The sequence below is a fragment of the Procambarus clarkii genome, chromosome 17, assembly GCF_040958095.1.
Source record: "Procambarus clarkii isolate CNS0578487 chromosome 17, FALCON_Pclarkii_2.0, whole genome shotgun sequence".
NCBI lineage: Eukaryota > Metazoa > Arthropoda > Malacostraca > Decapoda > Cambaridae > Procambarus > Procambarus clarkii.
This window is the reverse complement of record NC_091166.1, coordinates 6740837-6761775: the sequence shown is the minus strand read 5'-3', so window position 1 is coordinate 6761775 and position 20939 is coordinate 6740837. Positions and strand designations below refer to the sequence as shown.

The window sequence follows — 20939 nt, the reverse complement described above, 5'->3', positions numbered from 1 at the left end:
GTACTCTCATAAACCCATTGCACCTTCTTGTATATATATAAATAAATAAACTCCTGTGTATATAAATAAATAAAATTAAAGTCAGTTTCGGGAAAGATCAGTAACCAAAGAAAATGTACGGAGCAAGATGGCGGGTAAGCGAGCGAGTGACGTCATCACAACAAAAGAAAGCTGCTACACGAGGTGTAGACGACGACCCGTGAGATAACACTGCCGCTCCTCAACTGATAGCAATGTCGCCACTTAATCACCAACAACAAGATAACAACTCTGATAAGAACTGCAGCTACCATCATGAAGAAGATAACACTGATGCTCCTCACTGTCTTAGAGACGGTCTCCTGTGACCACAATACCCGCCAAATTGTCCCTCCCACAGTACTCTCAGGACACTTATGGCAGTGTAAGTGTGTGGTGAGGCCACACCACTGAAGACATTGAGGATATACCACGAGGGAGAGACAAAACTGTTGAAGGAAGGAGTCACTGGCTCCACCTGACCACTTTGTTCCTCGCACTCTCATCATCCTCCGTAAGTACTGGAGTACTTTCTTCACCACCATTGTCTTACACCCCAACATGCAATTGATGGTGTGTGGAAATAGACCTATACAATTGTTGAGGGTGCTAGAGAATTGTTGGGGTGTGGACGTAGGCCTATGAAATTGTTAGGGTGAATTATATGCCTATGGCATTGTTGGGGTGTTAATATTAGCCTATATAATCTATATAAATAAAAATGGAAATGTTCATTTGTTAAAAATCGCTAATCTCCGAAAGTTCTTCACTGATTGCTTTGAAATTTTCACACAATGTTCAGTTTGCATACGAGCAGGGTATTTATATACATACTATATTGATATCACGCCTTTGACGGATTTTTTTTTTAAACTGTTTTTCATGTGAGAAATCTTCTAAACCTCTTTACCGATTGCTTTGAAATTTTGATACAACGTGGCATTTGAATAGGCAGGTGTTTTTATATACCTACTATATACATGCCTCACCTGTGACAGGAAAAAACATGCATATTTTGAAGAACAGTGCCATATGTTGGATGTAGGAGCAATATACGCTGTAATCTCCCAAAGTTCTTCACCAATTGCTTTGAAATTCTGATACAACGTTACATTCGAATATGCGCATGTTTTTATATACCTATTATATAGGTACCACATCTGTGACAGGTAAAATCATTCTTTTTTTTTTTTTTGTAAGAAACAGCACCATCTGTTGCATGTAAGAGCAGCACATGCTATACTAAACATGTTACAATTCCATTTCAATGTTTCCAATTGAAGTGACAAATTGAATTTTCATGGATTTCGATTTTAATTTTGATTTAATTATTTTGTGTGACATTGCATTGGAATTGAGCTGTGTTGTTTTCCATACCATTCATTTCGTGAGTGTAAGTATAGATGCCACACCTATGACAGGTAAAAACATTTTTTTTAAACAGCGCCATCTATTGAATGTAAGAGCAATCGAAGCTATACTAAATATGTTTCCAATTCAATGTTTCCGATTTCATTGATAAATTGAATTTTCATAGTTTTCGATTTATTTTCATTTTGACTTAATTATTCTGTGTGACATTGCTTTGAAATTAAGCTGTGTTGTTTACCATACCGTTAATTTCATGAGAATAGTTTACTTTTTTTTTATTTTTCATTGTTTTTCTTTTCATTTGTTAACTGTTTTTCTTATATTTCAGTGAAGGGAACATCAGACCATTTGATGTTCCCAATTTTCTGATGGGAACATCAGATCATTTGAGAATGCATCGGACGAGGGAAGAGGGAATGGTAGGGAGGACAAGGGTACAGTGGAATGGGGAATTGATAGGAGGAGGACGGGGACGCTGGAGTGGGGAATGGTGGGGAGGACAAAGGGACCGGGGAGGGAGGACTAGGGGATCGGGGAGTTGGGAAGACGAGGGACAGGGGAAGGGGAGGGAATGGTGGGGAGGCCCGGGAAACGGGGAAAGGTTACTGTGGCTCAGCAACGCATATGTGTTGCTGAGCCACAGCAACGCGTGGCCGGGTACAGCTAGTGTGTGTGTATATATATATATATATATATATATATATATATATATATATATATATATATATATATAAATATATATATATATATATATACATATATATATATATATATAAATATATATATATATATATAAATATATATATATATATATACATATATATATATATAAATATATATATATATATATATATATATATATATATATATATATATATATATATATATATATATATATATATATATATATATATGCAATATAATAACAGCAAAAACACTTATTTTCCTATGAATACGAGTATAATAATTGTATCACTAATATGCAGACACACAATATTTTGTAGTACTGTATACAAATGGTCCACACACACACATGGTCTTATTTAACTGTATTAATTTACACACTGTTGTTATCAGATTGCTGGTAATAATAACATTGTGCCGAGAATTAGTAATGTGTGTAGTACCTTGTGACTCCTTTTGTTTCGTCTCCTGGCCCAGTCTGCTGCTGGCACAGTCTGCTGCTGGCACAGTCTGCTGGTACAGTCTTCTGGTACAGTCTGCTGGTACAGTTTGCCGGTACAGTCTGCTGGCACAGTCTGCTGCTGGCACAGTCTGCTGCTGGCACAGTCTGCTGCTGGCACAGTCTGCTGGCACAGTTTGCTGGTACAGTCTGCTGGCGCTGTCTGCTGGCACAGTCTGCTGGTACACTATGCTGGCACAGTCTGCTGGTACACTATGCTGGCAGTCTGCTGGTACACTATGCTGGCACAGTCTGCTGGTACAGTCTGCTGGGACACTCTGCTGCTGGCACATTCTGCTAGTACATTATGCTGGTACAATCTGCTAGTACATTAAGCTGGCACAGTCTGGTGACACAGTCTGCTGCCACAGTCTGCTGACACAGTGTACTGACACAGTCTGCTGGCATAGTTTGCTGTCACAGTCTGCTGGCACAGTCTGCTGGCAAAGTCTGCTAGTACAGTCTGCTGTCACAGTTTGCTGGCACAGTCTGCTGGCAAAGTCTGTTGGTACAGTTTGCTGACACAGTCTACTGGTACAGTCTGCTGGTAAAGCTTGCTGGCATAGTTTGCTGTCACAGTCTGCTGGCACAGTCTACTGGCACAGTCTGCTGGCAAAGTCTGTTGGTACAGTTTGCTGGCACAGTCTACTGGTACAGTCTGCTGGTAAAGTTTGCTGGCAGAGTCTGCTGTCATAGTCTACTGGCACAGTCTGCTGGCGCAGTCTGATGCTGGCACAGTCTGCTGCTAGCCAAGTCTGCTAACACAGTCTGTTGCTGGAAAAGTCTGCTGCTACAGTCTGCTGGCATAGTCTGCTGGCACAGTCTGCTGGCGGAATCTGCTGGCACAGTCTACTGGCACAGTCTGCTGGTACAGTATGCGGGTAAAGTCTTATAGTACAGTCTGCTGGTACAGTCTGCTGTCACAGTCTGCTGGTACATTTTGCTGGCACAGTCTGCTGGCAAAGTCTGCTAGTACAGTCTGCTCGCACAGTTTGCTGGCATAGTCTACTGGCACAGTGTGCTGGCACAGTCTGCTGGCATAGTATACTGGCACAGTCTGCTGGCACCGTCTGCTGTTGGCACAGTCTACGGGTACAGTCTGCTGGCACAGTTTGTTGGCACATTCTACTGGCACAGTCTGCTGGCAGAGTCTGCTATTACAGTTTGCTAGCACAGTCTGCTGGAACATTATGCTGGCACAGTCTGCTGGCACAGTCTGCTGGCACAGTCTGCTGGTACATTATGCTGGCACAGTCTGCTGGTACAGTCTGCTGGCACAGTCTGCTGGCACCGTCTGCTGTTGGCACAGTCTGCTGGTACATTATGCTGGTACAGTCTGCTGGCACAGTCTGATGGTACATTATGCTGGTACAGTCTGCTGGCACAGTCTGCTGGAACAGTCTGATGGTACATTATGCTGGTACAGTCTGCTGGCACAGTCTGCTGGTACAGTCTACTGGCACAGTCTGCTGGCACCGTCAGCTGCTGGCACCGTCTGCTGCTGGCACAGTTTGCTGGCACAGACTACTGGCACAGTCTGCTGACAGAGTCTGCTCTCACAGTCTACTGCTGGCACAGTTTGCTGGCACAGTCTGCTGCTTGCACAGTCTGCTGGTACATTATGCTGGCACAGTCTGCTGGCACAGTCTGCTGGTACATTATGCTGGCACAGTCTGCTGGTACATTATGCTGGCACAGTCTGCTGACAGAGTCTGCTCTCACAGTCTACTGCTGGCACAATCTGCTGGCACAGTCTGCTGGCACTGTCTGCTGGTACATTATGCTGGCACAGTCTGCTGGCGCAGTCTGCTGGCACATTATGCTGGCAAAGTCTGCTAGTACAGTCTGCTGGCACAGACTACTGGCACAGTCTGCTGACAGAGTCTGCTCTCACAGTCTACTGCTGACACAGTTGGCTGGCACAGTCTGCTGGCACTGTCTGCTGCTTGCACAGTCTGCTGGTACATTATGCTGGCACAGTCTGCTAGTACAGTTTGCTGGCACCGTCTGCTGGCACATTATGCTGGCAAAGTCTGCTGGCACTGTCTGCTGGCACAATCTGCTGGCAAAGTCTGCTAGTACAGTCTGCTGGCACCGTCTGCTGGCACAGTCTGCTGGCAGTCTGCTGGCACAGTTTGCTGGCACATTCTACTCGCACAGTATGCTGGCAGAGTCTGCTGGTACAGTTTGCTAGCACAGTCTGCTGGTACATTATGCTGGCACAGTCTGCTGGAACAGTCTGCTGGTACATTATGCTGGCACAGTCTGCTGGCACAGTTTGCTGGCACAGTTTGCTGGTACAGTCTGCTGCAGTCTGCTGGCACAGCCTGCTGCTGGCACAGTCTGCTGGTACAGTGCTGGCACAGCCTGCTGCTGGCACAGTCTGCTGGCACGGCCTGCTGGTAGTCTGCTGGCACAGTCTGCTGGTACAGTGCTGGCACAGCCTGCTGCTGGCACAGTCTGCTGGCACAGCCTGCTGGTAGTCTGCTGGTACAGTCTGCTGGCACAGCCTGCTGCTGGCACAGGTAGGGTGTGTGGTAGACTGTCTTTACCACACCCACCACAACAGCTTGGTGGTTCATAATCGTGGAAGTCAATATTCATAGTTGTATAAAAATTGTGTATGCAGTATAATAACACCAAAAATAACAGGTTGTATTTTTCCAAGTAAATAATATAGATGCATATTATTAACATGAATATATATGAGGATTCCGATGTTCTACATATTTTACCATATAAATTACTCAAAACACACACTATTGAATAACTTTAGTGCAAAAAATGAGAAAAACTTATCAGAAATATTGAAAAAATATGTAAAAAACTAGTATCGGGAAGGTTTTGCTTCTTCCCATATTCTTGGAATGTCTGTCGTCTTCCGGTCCCTTCTGGGGCTTGACAGTCCTTCTCCAAGCTTCTCGTTTTTCGGCCCTGTTTCTTTCTTTCGTGTTTGTCTCTTATCTCCGTGCACTGTCCTGCGCTGCACAGGGTGGCCAGATTGGGGTCCTTGGAGCCCAGTTGGGCTCTTTGTAGCCCAAATGGGATGCTGTGCTATGTTTCTTCTCGGTCCTTCCCTGCTCTTTTCAACTATGGTTAGCGGCTGCCCTGTGTACTCTCATATGGGATTCGGTTGTTAACAACACTATTTTGTCTATTTTTGTAGTCAATTCGTGGTTTCTTTCTTTAGCTCGCGACTTCTGGCGCCCCACTTCTGGCATCCCTGCTGCGCATGCGCCGTGGTTGTTTTGATACGGGCAGTGGTTGCGTGAGCTGGGATTTTGTGTCCCTTTTCTCTCCGATGCTTCGGCGCTCGTTCCTCTCCATTCTCCAGTCCGTGCCCCCGTAGTTCCTGCGGGTGTTCTGGATTGCTGCTATTGGGAGGACGCTGGGTTTTCCCTGCATATGGGTGTCGGGCTCTTCCTTCGCCTCTACCCCTGATCTTCTCCTGCATGTGCGGTTTTGCCTTCTTCCACTGGCGGTGCTCCCGGAATTTTCTCGGCTATGTTGTGTCGTGACACGTTCGTGCCTACGTTCTGTAGGTGAGTTCATGCGGTCTGGCTTCTCTTCGGCCAGGTGCTGGTTAGTGATTTTTTGATACAAATATACGAACATCGGAACACAGGTGACTGCAGCAGGCCTAATAGGCCATACGAGGCAGCTCCTATTTATACCCATCCAGTCCCACTCTTGTGCATGTCCAGCCCATGCTTGAGTTCAGATAGGGGGCCCTACTTCCACCACGTTTCGAGGTACAATGGTGGGGGTTATATGTTATGGGGGTAAGTGTTCCTGTCTGGATGTTCTTAGGTGACATTTTGCAGCAGTTTTCATGTTGTGGATGTGTGTTGGGGATTGGGTATGGATTTTTGTTTGGCCCTTCTGTGCTTCTTCCTGGGGCCTTAATTGTTCTTCTGGTTTAATTGTTGTAAGGGGGGTCATGGCCCCGTTTTGCATGGTCTTATCTGGGTCACTCTTTCCTTGCACGTCTTGCAGTGCCTAGCTTAGACCTTCCATATACATTGGATTTTCTGTACGGTACTTACCTAGTTGTACTTCCCTAGTTGTGTTGCAGGAGTTGGGCTCTGGCTTTTTGGTCCCGCTTCTCACCTGTCATTTGCTCATGTGCAGGTTCCTGGGCCTGCTTGACTCTATCATATCTGCGCTTGAAGCTGTGTGTGGTGTCATCCTTTACCACATCACTTCCTCATGCGTTCCGCTTGTCTACTACTGACACTGCAATACTTCTTTCCCATGTCTCTTTGGCTCGTTTGGGTTATCCTTCCACCAGTGTCCCTTGGTGCGTGTGCCCCTGGGGTCCCGTAGTCGGTCTTTCTCTTCCTTATCGCTTCCTTTGAGAATCGTCGATGTGGGTGATCATATCCTCGTAGCTCATACTCTTTGGTTCGGGTGCTGGTCTGTTGGCGTACCTTTGCACCTTTTTTTTCTTTTCGTGTTGTGTTGGGACGTGTCAGACACCTGTGTTGTTGGCGTGGCTTGTTGGGACATGACCAGTGGCTCTGTGTGTTGTTGGTCGTGTCCCTTTCATTCCTGTTTTGCTCCTTGCCTTCTTCGTTCCTCATCTTCCTTCACTGCTCATGTCCCTGGCCGTTGGTGCTGGGGCTTTTCTTCTGATCTTGTGTTTTTCCGTTTTCTCCTTTAATCCTACACATGGTTGTATTTTGTTTGTGCCTTTTGGCTCTCCTATTGCCTCCTATTTCGGTTCCTGGTTACCTGACTTACCCAGCCTGTTGGCGTTTTCACGTTCTCTCGGTTTCCCTTCTCTAGTTTTGCAAGTCGGAACTGTCGTCTCCGATCTCCTGGCGGGCTCGCGGGAGTTGGGATGTCTTCTGTATGGCGGATGTTCCATCTCCTTTGTCGGCTTGGGTTTCTGGCTTAGCTGGCTCCGTGGTGGCACCCAAGATCTTTCCGCAGCTCCGCATCTTCCTAGGCTCAATTGGCCCATGGCGGGGCCGGTTCGGTTCTGCCTCGAGTCTCGAGTCCCAGCTGCGTGCTTCTTCTTTGCGGTAGTGTGGGGTTTTTGGCGGCCCTTCCTTTTCCTTCTGTCCCTTCTTCGGTAGCTGCATTTGTTGGCGTGGCCTTGTCCTTTTCTTGTAGAAGTTTGGGGGCCGTCATCTTGCCCCATACTGTCGCCTCGTATCGTGAGGCGCTGGCGGAGCCACTTCGGATTGCTTTCGGTTTTGGTGTTACCTCTGCGCCGTTTCGCAAGCTGTCTCATGCATTGTTTCACCTCTGGCCTGCTCCTGCTCTTGCGCAGCCTGGCCGTCCTGGCCATTGGACAGAGTGCTATTTTCTTTCTTCTCCTCGGTTTGTTGTGGCCCCTTCAGTTCAGGATTGTTCTATAAGGCTCCTTATCTGTTGGCAGTGACCTCTGGCTGTCGGGTTGGGTAGCTTCATGCTCTCCTCCGGCGCAGGGGTTTCTGCTCTTTCAGTCTTCATGATGGTTTTGTTCGTCTGCAGCTGTCTCCTTCTTTTCTGGTGAAGATTGAAACTGCTGCTTTCTGGAGGGGTCCCTGGGATGTTGATGCTTCATTGGTTGGGCCGGGGGGTGCATCATGTTTTGTGTTCGGTGGTGGCTCTTTGCCGTTACTTGCGCGCCTCGGCCTCTGTGTCTGGGGACACGCTTTGGGTTGATCCGGTTTCCCTTTCTTCCCTGTTCGCGGGTGTGGGTCTCCCAGGTCGTCCGCAGAGTTCTTACGACTAGCTAGCCTGCGGTCTATCCCCATGCCCATGATGTTTGTACATTCACTGCACTTGCTGCCGTCTTTGGCACCATGGCACCACCGTGCCCAACATTCGGGCACGGGGCTTTTGGCGGTCGTACAGGGTCCTGGCTGCTCGTTACCTCGTGCACGTCCCTGGGCCTAGTCGGGCCTGTGTCATTTAGGTCGGCGGTTGCAGCAAGTTGTCTCGACTTCGAGTTGTGGAGTGAGCAACGACCGCCTCCCGGGTAAGTCCTTACGTTCTTCCTCTGTGGGTAGTTAGCTCCAGGGAGCCGAAGGGGGTCCCCCCAGAAAACCAGCGTTGAATGTAATGAAACGCCATTTTCTGGGTGAGACCCGGAGGCTGCCCGGCATCCCTCCCTTCCCCCGGTCGGCGTTTTTTTCGTGTCTTTTGACATCCAGCTTCAAAACTGACTGGTGGATAGCAGGCGTGAGGGGTCTGGGGCTTCCCCCTCCCGGGAAGGGGGGAGCTGTGCGACAGCGGCTCGGCGACGTGTGACGTCATGATCGTTTGTTCGTTTCTTTTAGGAGAGTTCAATCCACTTGTTCGGCTTTTGATAGCAATAATTTCACTAGAATAGGGGTTTGTTTTGGGATGCTTACCTTTCTGGGTGCCTGACCCGGTCGATGGCAGACATCGAATGCTTCCAACCACACGGGGGTTTCTATAGGGCATTACTCCCCATGCTTCTCTGAGGGGCCCAGGTTCTGGCTGGTGATCCTCAGTAGACACACAGAACTCCATACACATGACTGATGCCAATGTCTGACATTAGCATGTCAGCCTAGTAAGTTCCGGGGAGCCTCCAGGTATCACCCAGAAAATGGCGTTTCATTACATTCAACGCTGTTTTTATTGGGGGGGGGGGGGTGGAACGGATTAATTAAACTTACATTATTTCTTATGGGAAAATTTGTTTTGGTTGCCGAATTTTTGGTTGACGCCGAGTCTCTGGGAATGGATTACGATCGTAAACGCAGATACCACTGTATTTTAATTATTCATGTAGTAAACATTATATTCCACAATATGCCATGTTTAATACTATAGAACATTTTATTTAGCTGTACAAAGGGACTTATGGCAAGCAGCCTGTTTTTTGTGTATGTTAATTATGTTATGTATGTTATTATGTTACTGTGTATGTAAATTGTCAGATAGTTTGTTCCTCGCCCGGCCCTAGTTACTCTGTATTATTATAATTATATTAATAACTATATTATTATAATAATAATTATAATACGACTTGTTGTAATTAATAATTATTACTCTTCCTTCTGCTGGGTCATGAAGGAAGGTAGAGCCTCGGGTGAAAGGTGGCGGTGATGAACCCATAGGTGCAGGGCTGGACATCCTCCACCTGGGGCTCAGGGAGCCCAAGCTCTGCTTCAGGAGGCTGGGGTCGTTCTTGCCCCTTGCTGGGCTGGTTCTTCTCCGGCCCCGACCCCGGCGGTCTCCGGGTCTGGAGTCCCTGTGCCCTCTTTTACCAACCTCGAGGTTAACTCCGGAGTTGGAGTCTCTCGTTCTGACAGTTCATGCGACGGCGCTGGAACCAATCGTATTGGCGTTTGCCTTTCCATTGGAGACTTTCGGCGCCTGCTGCTTGGATAACAGTTTCTCCAGCATATCAACCTACCCTGGCTTTGCACCCTGGAGAGGCCACTCCAGACCGACAACCAGAGCACAACTCAATAGTCTCCTGAGACTGATGGATGCCTACTATTATGTAAATTATGTTGTGTAAATGATGTAAATTATGAATGAATGAATGATGACATAAAATGTTCCAAACATTTTCATTAATCAAACAGTTGCTACATTCTGTTTTCTAGTTTATTCTTTATATGCTTTTGTCTTTCATATTTGTTTTATTATACATTTAAATAGATGTTTATACACTCATAAATACACATTTACACCAGTAAATTACATTTTTAAATGTTAAATTTGTCGATGCTTAACATTTAAAAGATTTGGTATATCCAACCTTCTGATATGAAGGAAATGTTTGGAATTATATGGAGAGAGAGAGAGAATGTATGAGAGTCACTCCAGGAAAATTCAAGCTAACGTATGATAGCGTATTATTTGTAGGTAAAATGCATTTGAATTTCCAAGTGGTCAGTGAATCACATTACAAGAGTCTTCTCTATACTTTATTTGTTAGGTTTATTATATTTAAATTTGTGATTTCAAATATGTAAATTGTGGTGTTTTTCCGTCTACTGTAGAGTTAGCCACATTTTCTCATTACAGAATCCTATATATTTTCTCATAAGATGTTTAATTATGAATACCTGAATGTCTTATAAGAAATAACTAACACTGGATACCTAACTTGTGATCGCGCTTCCCTCCGTTAATTACACCTCTGACTCTTGCACACTATTACGTGGGTTCTCAATGGTTAAAATAATCTGGCATTATTATGAGTGTTTTCATATGGAAAGATCAGAAACCTTTCATTCAGTGAGTGTGGCCTGAGTAGGCTTGGCTGATTTATATAAAGTATTTCCAGACAAGAGGTTTAATAATATAAGTGTATGTATGCCTTGTTTTGGACTTGAAATGAAGTATTAGAATAGTTGTAAGCAAGGTTAGTTATTAGTGCTATATATGTAAAAATGACCTGAATATGCTTGATTGAGGTCATGTATCCTGGATAATATATTATATATACTGTATGAACTCGATTATCCAGACTATATGGGAAGGACCCCTATCCAGTTAAGCCCGACATCCTTATTAGCCGAGTTTTACCGGGGAAGAAAAAATTAACATTCACAATCTTTATGTATCACAGCCAACGTGATTTGAATTTCCACACACACTATAATTAGTGTGTGGTGCTGGGTGGGTGGTGAGCTGGGTGGGTAGCTGCCTGGCAGGAAGGTGGGCACGGCAAGTGGGCGTGCAGATGGGTGGGTAAGTGGGTGGGTAGCTGCCTGGCAGGAAGGTGGGCAAGGCAAGTGGGCGGGCAGATGGGTGGGTGAGTGGGTGGGCTGGATGGCTGGCAGGAAAGTGGGCTGGATGAATCGATGGCAGGAAGAAGGGTTTGATGGTTGGCAGATGGGTGGAGGAGCATGTTTGCAGGTGGGTGGAGACCCATCACACCCGCTCCTATTACACCCACTCCAGCCTCCCTGCTTGCCTACCCACCCCTTCCCCCTACCAGCCTCCCTGCTTGACTCCCTCCTTCCTTCCCTCTCTGCTAGACAGGGTCCCTCCTTGCCCTTCTTGCCTTCCTTACTCCTGCCCACCCTCCTTACTCCTGCCCACCCTCCCTACTCCTGCCTATCCTCTTCCTTACTCCTGCCCACCCTCCTTACTCCTGCCCACCCTCCTTTCTCCTGCCCATCCTCCTTACTCCAGCCCACCCTCCTTACTCCTGCCCACCCTCCGTACTCCTGCCTACCCTCCTTACTCCTGCCCACCCTACTTACTCCTGCCCACCCTCGCTACACCTGCCCACCCTCCTAACTCCTGCCTACCCTCCTTACTCCTGCCCACCCTCCGTACTCCTGCCCACCCTCCCTACTCCTGCCCACCCTCCTTACTCCTGCCCACCCTCCTTACTCCTGCCTACCCTCCTTACTCCTGCCCACCCTCCGTACTCCTGCCCACCCTCCCTACTCCTGCCCACCCTCCGTACTCCTGGCCACCCTCCTTACTCCTGCCCACCCTCCTTACTCCTGCCCACCCTCCGTACTCCTGCCCACCCTCCTTACTCCTGCCCACCCTCCCTACTCCTGCCCACCCTATTTACTCCTGCCCACCCTCCTTACTCCTGCCCACCCTCCTTACTCCTCCCCACCCTCCTTACTCCAGCCCACCCTCTTTACTCCTGCCCACCCTCCGTACTCCTGCTCACCCTCCTTATTCCTCCCCACCCTCCTCACTCCAGCCCACCCTCCTTACTCCTGCCCACCCTCCTTACTCCTGCCCACCCTCCTTACTCCAGCCCACCCTCCTTACTCCAGCCCACCCTCCTTACTCCTGCCCACCCTCCTTACTTCAGCCCACCCTCCTTACTCCTGCCCACCCTCCTTACTCCTGCCCCACCCTCCTTACTCCTGCCTACCCTCCATACTCCAGCCCACCCTCCATACTCCAGCCCACCCTCCTTACTCCTGCCCACCCTCCTTACTCCTGCCTACCCTCCATACTCCAGCCCACCCTCCTTACCCCTGCCCACCCTCCTTACTCCTGCCCCACCCTCCTTACTCCTGCCCACCCTCCTTACTCCTGCCCACCCTCCTTACTCCAGCCCCACCCTCCTTACTCCTGCCTACCCTCCATACTCCAGCCCACCCTCCTTACCCCTGCCCACCCTCCTTACTCCTGCCCCACCCTCCTTACTCCTGCCCACCCTCCTTACTCCTGCCCACCCTCCTTACTCCTGCCCATCCTCCTTACTCCTGCCCACCCTCCTTACTCCTGCCCACCCTCCTTACTCCTGCCCACCCTCCTTACTCCTGCCCACCCTCCTTACTCCTGCCCACCCTCCTTACTCTTGCCCACCCTCCTTACTCCTGCCCATCCTCCTTACTCCTGCCCACCCTCCTTACTCCTGCCCACCCTCCTTACTTCTGCGCACCCTCCCTACTCCTGCCCACCCTCCTTACTCCTGCCCACCCTCCTTACTCCTGCCCCACCCTCTTTACTTCTGCCCACCCTCCTTACTCCTGCCCACCCTCCTTACTCCTACCCACCCTCCTTACTCCTGCCCACTCTCCTTACTCCTGCCCACCCTCCCTACTCCTGCCCACCCTTCTTACTCCTGCCCACCCTCCCTACTCCTGCCCACCCTCCTTACTCCTGCCCACCCTCCGTACTCCTGCCCACCCTCCGTACTCCTGCCCACCCTCCGTACTCCTGCCCACCCTCCTTACTCCTGCCCACCCTCCTTACTCCTGCCAACCCTTCTTACTCCTGCCCACCCTCCCTACTCCTGCCCACCCTCCGTACTCCTGCCCACCCTACTTACTCCTGCCCACCCTCCTTACTCCTGCCCACCCTCCCTACTCCTGCCCACCCTTCTTACTCCTGCCCACCCTCCCTACTCCTGCCCACCCTCCGTACTCATGCCCACCCTCCTTACTCTTGCCCACCCTCCTTACTCGTGCCCACCCTCCTTACTCCTGCCAACCCTTCTTACTCCTGCCCACCCTCCCTACTCCTGCCCACCTTGCTTACTCCTGCCCACCCTCCTTACTCCTGCCCACCCTCCTTACTGCTGCCCACCCTCCTTACTCCTGCCCACCCTCCTTTCTCCTGGCCACTCTCCTTACTCCTGCCCACCCTCCTAACTCCTGCCCACCCTCCTTACTCCTGCCCACCCTCCTTACTCCTGCCCACCCTCCTTACTCCTGCCCACCCTCCTTACTTCTGCCCACTTTGCTTACTCCTGCCCACCCTCCTTACTCCTGGCCACCCTCCTTACTCCTGCCCACCCTCCTTACTCCTGCCCACCCTCCTTACTCCAGCCCACCCTCCTTACTCCTGCCCACCCTCCTTACTCCTGCCCACCCTCCTTACTCCTGCCAACCCTTCTTACTCCTGCCCACCCTCCTTACTCCTGCCCACCCTCCCTACTCCTGCCCACCCTCCTTACTCCTGCCCACCCTCCTTACTCCTGCCCACTTTGCTTACTCCTGCCCACCCTCCTTACTCCTGGCCACCCTCCTTACTCCTGGCCACCCTCCTAACTCCTGCCCACCCTCCTTACTCCTGCCCACCCTCCTTACTCCTGCCCACCCTCCTTACTCCTGCCCATCCTCCTTACTCCTGCCCACTTTGCTTACTCCTGCCCACCCTCCTTACTCCTGCCCACCCTCCTTACTCCTGCCCGCCCTCCTTACTCCTGCCCACCCTCCTTACTCCTGCCCACCCTCCTTACTCCTGCCCACCCTCCTTACTCCTGCCCACCCTCCTTACTCCTGCCCACCCTCCCTACTCCTGCCCACCCTCCTTACTCCTGCCCACTTTGCTTACTCCTGCCCACCCTCCTTACTCCTGCCCACCCTCCATACTCCTGCCCACCCTCCTTACTCCTGCCCACCCTTCTTACTCCTGCCCACCCTCCTTACTCCTGCCCACCCTCCTTACTCCTGCCAACCCTTCTTACTCTTGCCCACCCTCCTTACTCCTGCCCACCCTCCTTACTCCTGCCAACCCTTCTTACTCCTGCCCACTCTCCTTACTCCTGCCCACCCTCCTTACTCCTGCCAACCCTTCTTACTCCTGCCCACCCTCCTTACTCCTGCCCACCCTCCTTACTCCTGCCAACCCTTTTACTCCTGCCCACCCTCCCTACTCCTGCCCACCCTCCTTACTCCTGCCCACCCTCCTTACTCCTGATCACCCTCCTTACTGCTGCCCACCCTCCTTACTCCTGCCCACCCTCCTTACTCCTGCCTACCCTCCATACCCCAGCCCACCCTCCTTACTCCTGCCCACCCTCCTTACTCCTGCCCACCCTCCTTACTCCTGCCCGCCCTCCTTACTCCTGCCCACCCTCCTTACTCCTGCCCACCCTCCTTACTCCTGCCCCACCTTCCTTACTCCTGCCCACCCTCCTTGCTCCTGCCAACCCTTCTTACTCCTGCCCACCCTCCTTACTCTTGCCCACCCTCCTTACTCCTGCCAACCCTCCTTACTCCTGCCCACCCTCCTTACTCCTGCCCACCCTCCTTACTCCTGCCCGCCCTCCTTACTCCTGCCCACCCTCCTTACTCCTGCCCACCCTCCTTACTCCTGCCCCACCTTCCTTACTCCTGCCCACTTTGCTTACTCCTGCCACCCTTCTTACTCCTGCCCACCCTCCTTACTCCTGCCCACCCTCCTTACTCCTGCCAACCCTTCTTACTCTTGCCCACCCTCCTTACTCCTGCCCACCCTCCTTACTCCTGCCAACCCTTCTTACTCCTGCCCACCCTCCTTACTCCTGCCCACCCTCCTTACTCCTGCCCACCCTCCTTACTCCTGCCCACCCTCCTTACTCCTGCCCGCCCTCCTTACTCCTGCCCACCCTCCTTACTCCTGCCCACCCTCCTTACTCCTGCCCCACCTTCCTTACTCCTGCCCACTTTGCTTACTCCTGCCCACCCTTCTTACTCCTGCCCACCCTCCTTACTCCTGCCCACCCTCCTTACTCCTGCCAACCCTTCTTACTCTTGCCCACCCTCCTTACTCCTGCCCACCCTCCTTACTCCTGCCCACCCTCCTTACTCCTGCCCACCTTCCTTACTCCTGCCCACCCTCCTTACTCCTGCCCACCCTCCTTACTCCTGCCCACCCTCCTTACTCCTGCCCACCCTCCTTACTCCTGCCCACCCTCCTTACTCTTGCCCACCCTCCTTACTCCTGCCCACCTTCCTTACTCCTGCCCACCTTCCTTACTCCTGCCCACCCTCCTTACTCCTGCCCACCCTCCTTACTCCTGCCCACCTTCCTTACTCCTGCCCACCCTCCTTACTCCTGCCCACCCTCCTTACTCCTGCCCACCCTCCTTACTCCTGCCCATCCTCCTTACTCCTGCCCACTTTGCTTACTCCTGCCCACCCTCCTTACTCCTGCCCACCCTCCTTACTCCTGCCAACCCTTCTTACTCCTGCCCACCCTCCTTACTCCTGCCCACCCTCCTTACTCCTGCCCACCCTCCTTACTCCTGCCCACCCTCCTTACTCCTGCCAACCCTCCTTACTCCTGCCCACTCTCCTTACTCCTGCCCACCCTCCTTACTCCTGCCAACCCTTCTTACTCCTGCCCACCCTCCTTACTCCTGATCACCCTCCTTACTCCTGCCCACCCTCCTTACTCCTGCCCACCCTCCTTACTCCTGCCCACCCTCCTTACTCCTGCCCACCCTCCTTACTCCTGCCCACCTTCCTTACTCCTGCCCACCCTCCTTACTCCTGCCCACCCTCCTTACTCCTGCCCACCCTCCTTACTCCTGCCCACCCTCCTTACTCCTGCCCACCCTCCTTACTCCTGCCCACCCTCCTTACTCCTGCCCACCCTCCTTACTCCTACCAGATCTTCTTAAACTTGCTCACACTCTCAACTTCTGCTCAAAGTACAATACCTAAAATTTCGTTTTTAATTTTTCTAAACATTTACTATGTTTTGGTGGGAGAAATTTAGTCATGGAAACCTTAAATTATTTGTTTTATTTTGCCTTAATAGGTAACACTGCTTCCAGTCTCTGCTCGGCTACCCAGGACGATAGCAAACACAACTTCTGCCCATTAATGATGGTAAGGACAATTTTATTATTACTGTACTACCAGTGTGTGTGTTTATCATGTTGATGTATTAACTAGTGATGGTGAGCGATATTGATATTATAAACTAGTAACAGTGAGCGTATTAACCATGATGTTGTTATTAACTAGTGACTGTGAGTGTATTAATCATATTGTCATTACCCAGTGATGGTGAGTGTATTAACCCTCTGAACTGCACGTAGCACCTTGACCCTTTAACAGCACAAATTGTTTGTATACACTTTTGGTCTAACTGCCTGCACATCGTACATTGTATATATACATGTTAAAGTACCGTGTAAGATTTAAAAGTGTTAAACACAGGGTTTACGCGGCTACACAGGGTTCACGCGGCTACACAGGGTTCACGCGGCTACACAGGGTTCACACAGCTACACAGGGTTCACGCGGCTACATAGGGTTCACACAGCTACACAGGGTTCACGCGGCTACACAGGGTTCACGCGGTTACACAGGGTTCACGCGGTTACACAGGGTTCACGCGGCTACACAGGGTTCACGCGGCTACACAGGGTTCACGCGGCTACACAGGGTTCACACAGCTACACAGGGTTCACACAGCTACACAGGGTTCACGTGGCTACACAGGGTTCACGTGGCTACACAGGGTTCACGCGGCTACACAGGGTTCACACAGCTACACAGGGTTCACGTGGCTACACAGGGTTCACACAGCTACACAGGGTTCACGCGGCTACACAGGGTTCACACAGCTACACAGGGTTCACACAGCTACACAGGGTTCACGCGGCTACACAGGGTTCACACAGCTACACAGGGTTCACGTGGCTACACAGGGTTCACACAGCTACACAGGGTTCACGCGGCTACACAGGGTTCACACAGCTACACAGGGTTCACGTGGCTACACAGGGTTCACACAGCTACACAGGGTTCACACAGCTACACAGGGTTCACGCGGCTACACAGGGTTCACACAGCTACACAGGGTTCACACAGCTACACAGGGTTCACGCGGCTACACAGGGTTCACACAGCTACACAGGGTTCACGTGGCTACACAGGGTTCACACAGCTACACAGGGTTCACGCGGCTACACAGGGTTCACACAGCTACACAGGGTTCACGTGGCTACACAGGGTTCACACAGCTACACAGGGTTCACGCGGCTACACAGGGTTCACACAGCTACACAGGGTTCACGTGGCTACACAGGGTTCACACAGCTACACAGGGTTCACACAGCTACACAGGGTTCACGTGGCTACACAGGGTTCACACAGCTACACAGGGTTCACACAGCTACACAGGGTTCACGCGGCTACACAGGGTTCACACAGCTACACAGGGTTCACGTGGCTACACAGGGTTCACACAGCTACACAGGGTTCACACAGCTACACAGGGTTCACGTGGCTACACAGGGTTCACACAGCTACACAGGGTTCACACAGCTACACAGGGTTCACGTGGCTACACAGGGTTCACGCGGCTACACAGGGTTCACACAGCTACACAGGGTTCACGCGGCTACACAGGGTTCACACAGCTACACAGGGTTCACACAGCTACACAGGGTTCACACAGCTACACAGGGTTCACGTGGCTACACAGGGTTCACACAGCTACACAGGGTTCACACAGCTACACAGGGTTCACGCGGCTACACAGGGTTCACACAGCTACACAGGGTTCACGTGGCTACACAGGGTTCACACAGCTACACAGGGTTCACACAGCTACACAGGGTTCACGTGGCTACACAGGGTTCACACAGCTACACAGGGTTCACACAGCTACACAGGGTTCACGTGGCTACACAGGGTTCACGCGGCTACACAGGGTTCACACAGCTACACAGGGTTCACGCGGCTACACAGGGTTCACACAGCTACACAGGGTTCACACAGCTACACAGGGTTCACACAGCTACACAGGGTTCACATCAGCTTCCTCAAGGCTCTAGTAAACAGACGCCATTTAAAAGAAAATCGTGGGTAACATTCCGAGGAGTGAGAGCCTCAGTACTGAGTGAATCACCAAGGCTGGTGCACGCAGCATGAGCTAACAGCACTGCTGTTCAGCTTGTGACCACAGCATCAACTAAAAAAAATATATATGTAACTGCTATTATCTAGTGATGATAGTGTTCGTTATGGTGAACACAAATTCTTTTATATAACGTGTGCATATAGCATGATAACAGCAAAAATATTTTTGTATTGTTTAAGGCACTTGTAGGCGTATTATAGGATTCAAAGTTTGGGTACAAGAATGAGTCTTGAGGACTCCAGTGAGCGTCTGCCAGGTTGCCAGATGGCCGGCCGTGGGCAGGCTCATGTTGAAGGTAACAACCATGTCAGACGTATCCACAGCAAGCTCCCAGTCCCCAGCCAGCTGTGTTGTTGAGAAAACACTCTCTGATGGTGACATACAGGGCATATTGCTGGAAGATAACCATGCCAGTGATATTGATAACACAAATCTGGACCAAGACCTATCACAGGTGTCTGATACTAGTGAATATGGATATTGAAGTGGACGATGTAGAGTGTGTGTACAGTACACAGCTCTCACCAGCCCTGCCCTGCCGACCGAGGTCAACACCATCATTCAACTGGAATACAAATAATTAGCCAAGTTAAGACTTAAATTAATATTGTAATAATTAGTATCATATGGTAATAATGCAAGCTGGGCAAGGATATGCAATGTAAACAGGCGAAAAAAAAGAAGAGAGAGGAGAACAAAGTGAGAATTAAACAAATAATTAAAATTATGAATAAATAAATGGATTCAGATTCATAATAGTTAATAAAATAGTATACATATAATTAATGAAATTAAAAATTCAGTAATCTCTTAAGATTGTAATACAGTAATATCATATGGTAATAAGACAAGTTGGATAAGGGTATGCAATAGAAACAAACACATATCGCCTGGAAACACTGATGTACTTAAAGCTTAAGAATCCATTAACAATACTGGAATATTAGACAACAAACAAGACTAGTAGCTAATATTAATGGGCAGATATATAAGTGAGAAATTAAATTATTAATTTTTAATTCACAAAGTAATGAATTAAAGATTCAGATAATTTGACAAATTAAGAGTTCAAGGTTTATAACATTTTGGGAAATTGAAGTGTTAGTAGTGACAGATACATGGATAAGTTGCCAATATTTTAAGCTAAGAATCAGATAACTAGACATATTAGGCACTCAAAGAATTATTACATTTTATAAAATTGAAGTGTTTGTAGTAACAGTTATAAGAGGGTAAATTACATGTAACTGAAGCCAATAATATAAAAAGGAAGCATTTAGTAACTTACATACAAATATAAAAAGTCTAAATATAAATATGGTTAAGGAAGGTAAGGCTTGGTCACTCGTGTGTTACTCTCAGTAAGGCTTGGTCACTCATGTGTTACTCTCAGTAAGGCTTGGTCACTCATGTATTACTCTCAGTAAGGCTTGGTCACTCATGTGTTACTCTCAGTAAGGCTTGGCCACTCATGTGTTACTCTCAGTAAGGCTTAGTCACTCATGTGTTACTCTCAGTAAGGCTTGGTCACTCATGTGTTACTCTCAGTAAGGCTTGGTCACTCATGTGTTACTCTCAGTAAGGCTTAGTCACTCATGTGTTACTCTCAGTAAGGCTTGGCCACTCATGTGTTACTCTCAGTAAGGCTTAGTCACTCATATGTTACTCTCAGTAAGGCTTAGTCACTCATGTGTTACTCTCAGTAAGGCTTAGTCACTCATGTGTTACTCTCAGTAAGGCTTAGTCACTCATGTGTTACTCTCAGTAAGGTTTGGTCACTCGTGTGTTACTCTCAGTAAGGCTTGGTCACTCATGTGTTACTCTCAGTAAGGCTTGGTCACTCATGTGTTACTCTCAACAATAACATTGGAAGTTTGCTGGCTTCCAGTTCTGTCACAATCAACAAAGAAAGCCAGTAATTGTTGGACACTTTTTATTTCATGTCTTTTGCCTGTTCTTTCTTAGCAATGACCGTTCCATTCCTGGTGTAGCACTGCTTGATAAGATTTGGGTTTTGTTTGTGAATATGAGGCCGTCTGTAGAGGAGGATCAACGCTGCTTGGTAAGGCACTCATTAATATAATATGAGGCCGTCTGTAGAGGAGGATCAACGCTGCTTGGTAAGGCACTCATTAATATAATATGAGGCCGTCTGTAGAGGAGGATCAACGCTGCTTGGTAAGACACTCATTAATATAATATGATGCTGTCTGTAGAGGAGGATCAACGCTGCTTGGTAAGGCACTCATTAATATAATATGATGCTGTCTGTAGAGGAAGATCAACGCTGCTTGGTAAGGCACTCATTAATATAATATGA

General features: G+C 49.3%; 1 protein-coding gene across 1 annotated transcript in view; it reads left to right on the top strand.

Annotated features, from left to right (window-relative positions):
* The first annotated feature begins 235 nt into the window (after positions 1-235).
* LOC138365565 (tripartite motif-containing protein 59-like) overlaps positions 236-20939 on the top strand; it is a 597995-nt gene continuing 577291 nt past the window's right edge. Inside the window, exons 1-2 of the mRNA XM_069326038.1 lie at positions 236-532; positions 16505-16575. Coding sequence (XP_069182139.1) covers positions 16570-16575 — 6 coding nt within the window. The 5' untranslated portion in view covers positions 236-532; positions 16505-16569. The remainder of the gene's footprint in view (positions 533-16504; positions 16576-20939) is intronic.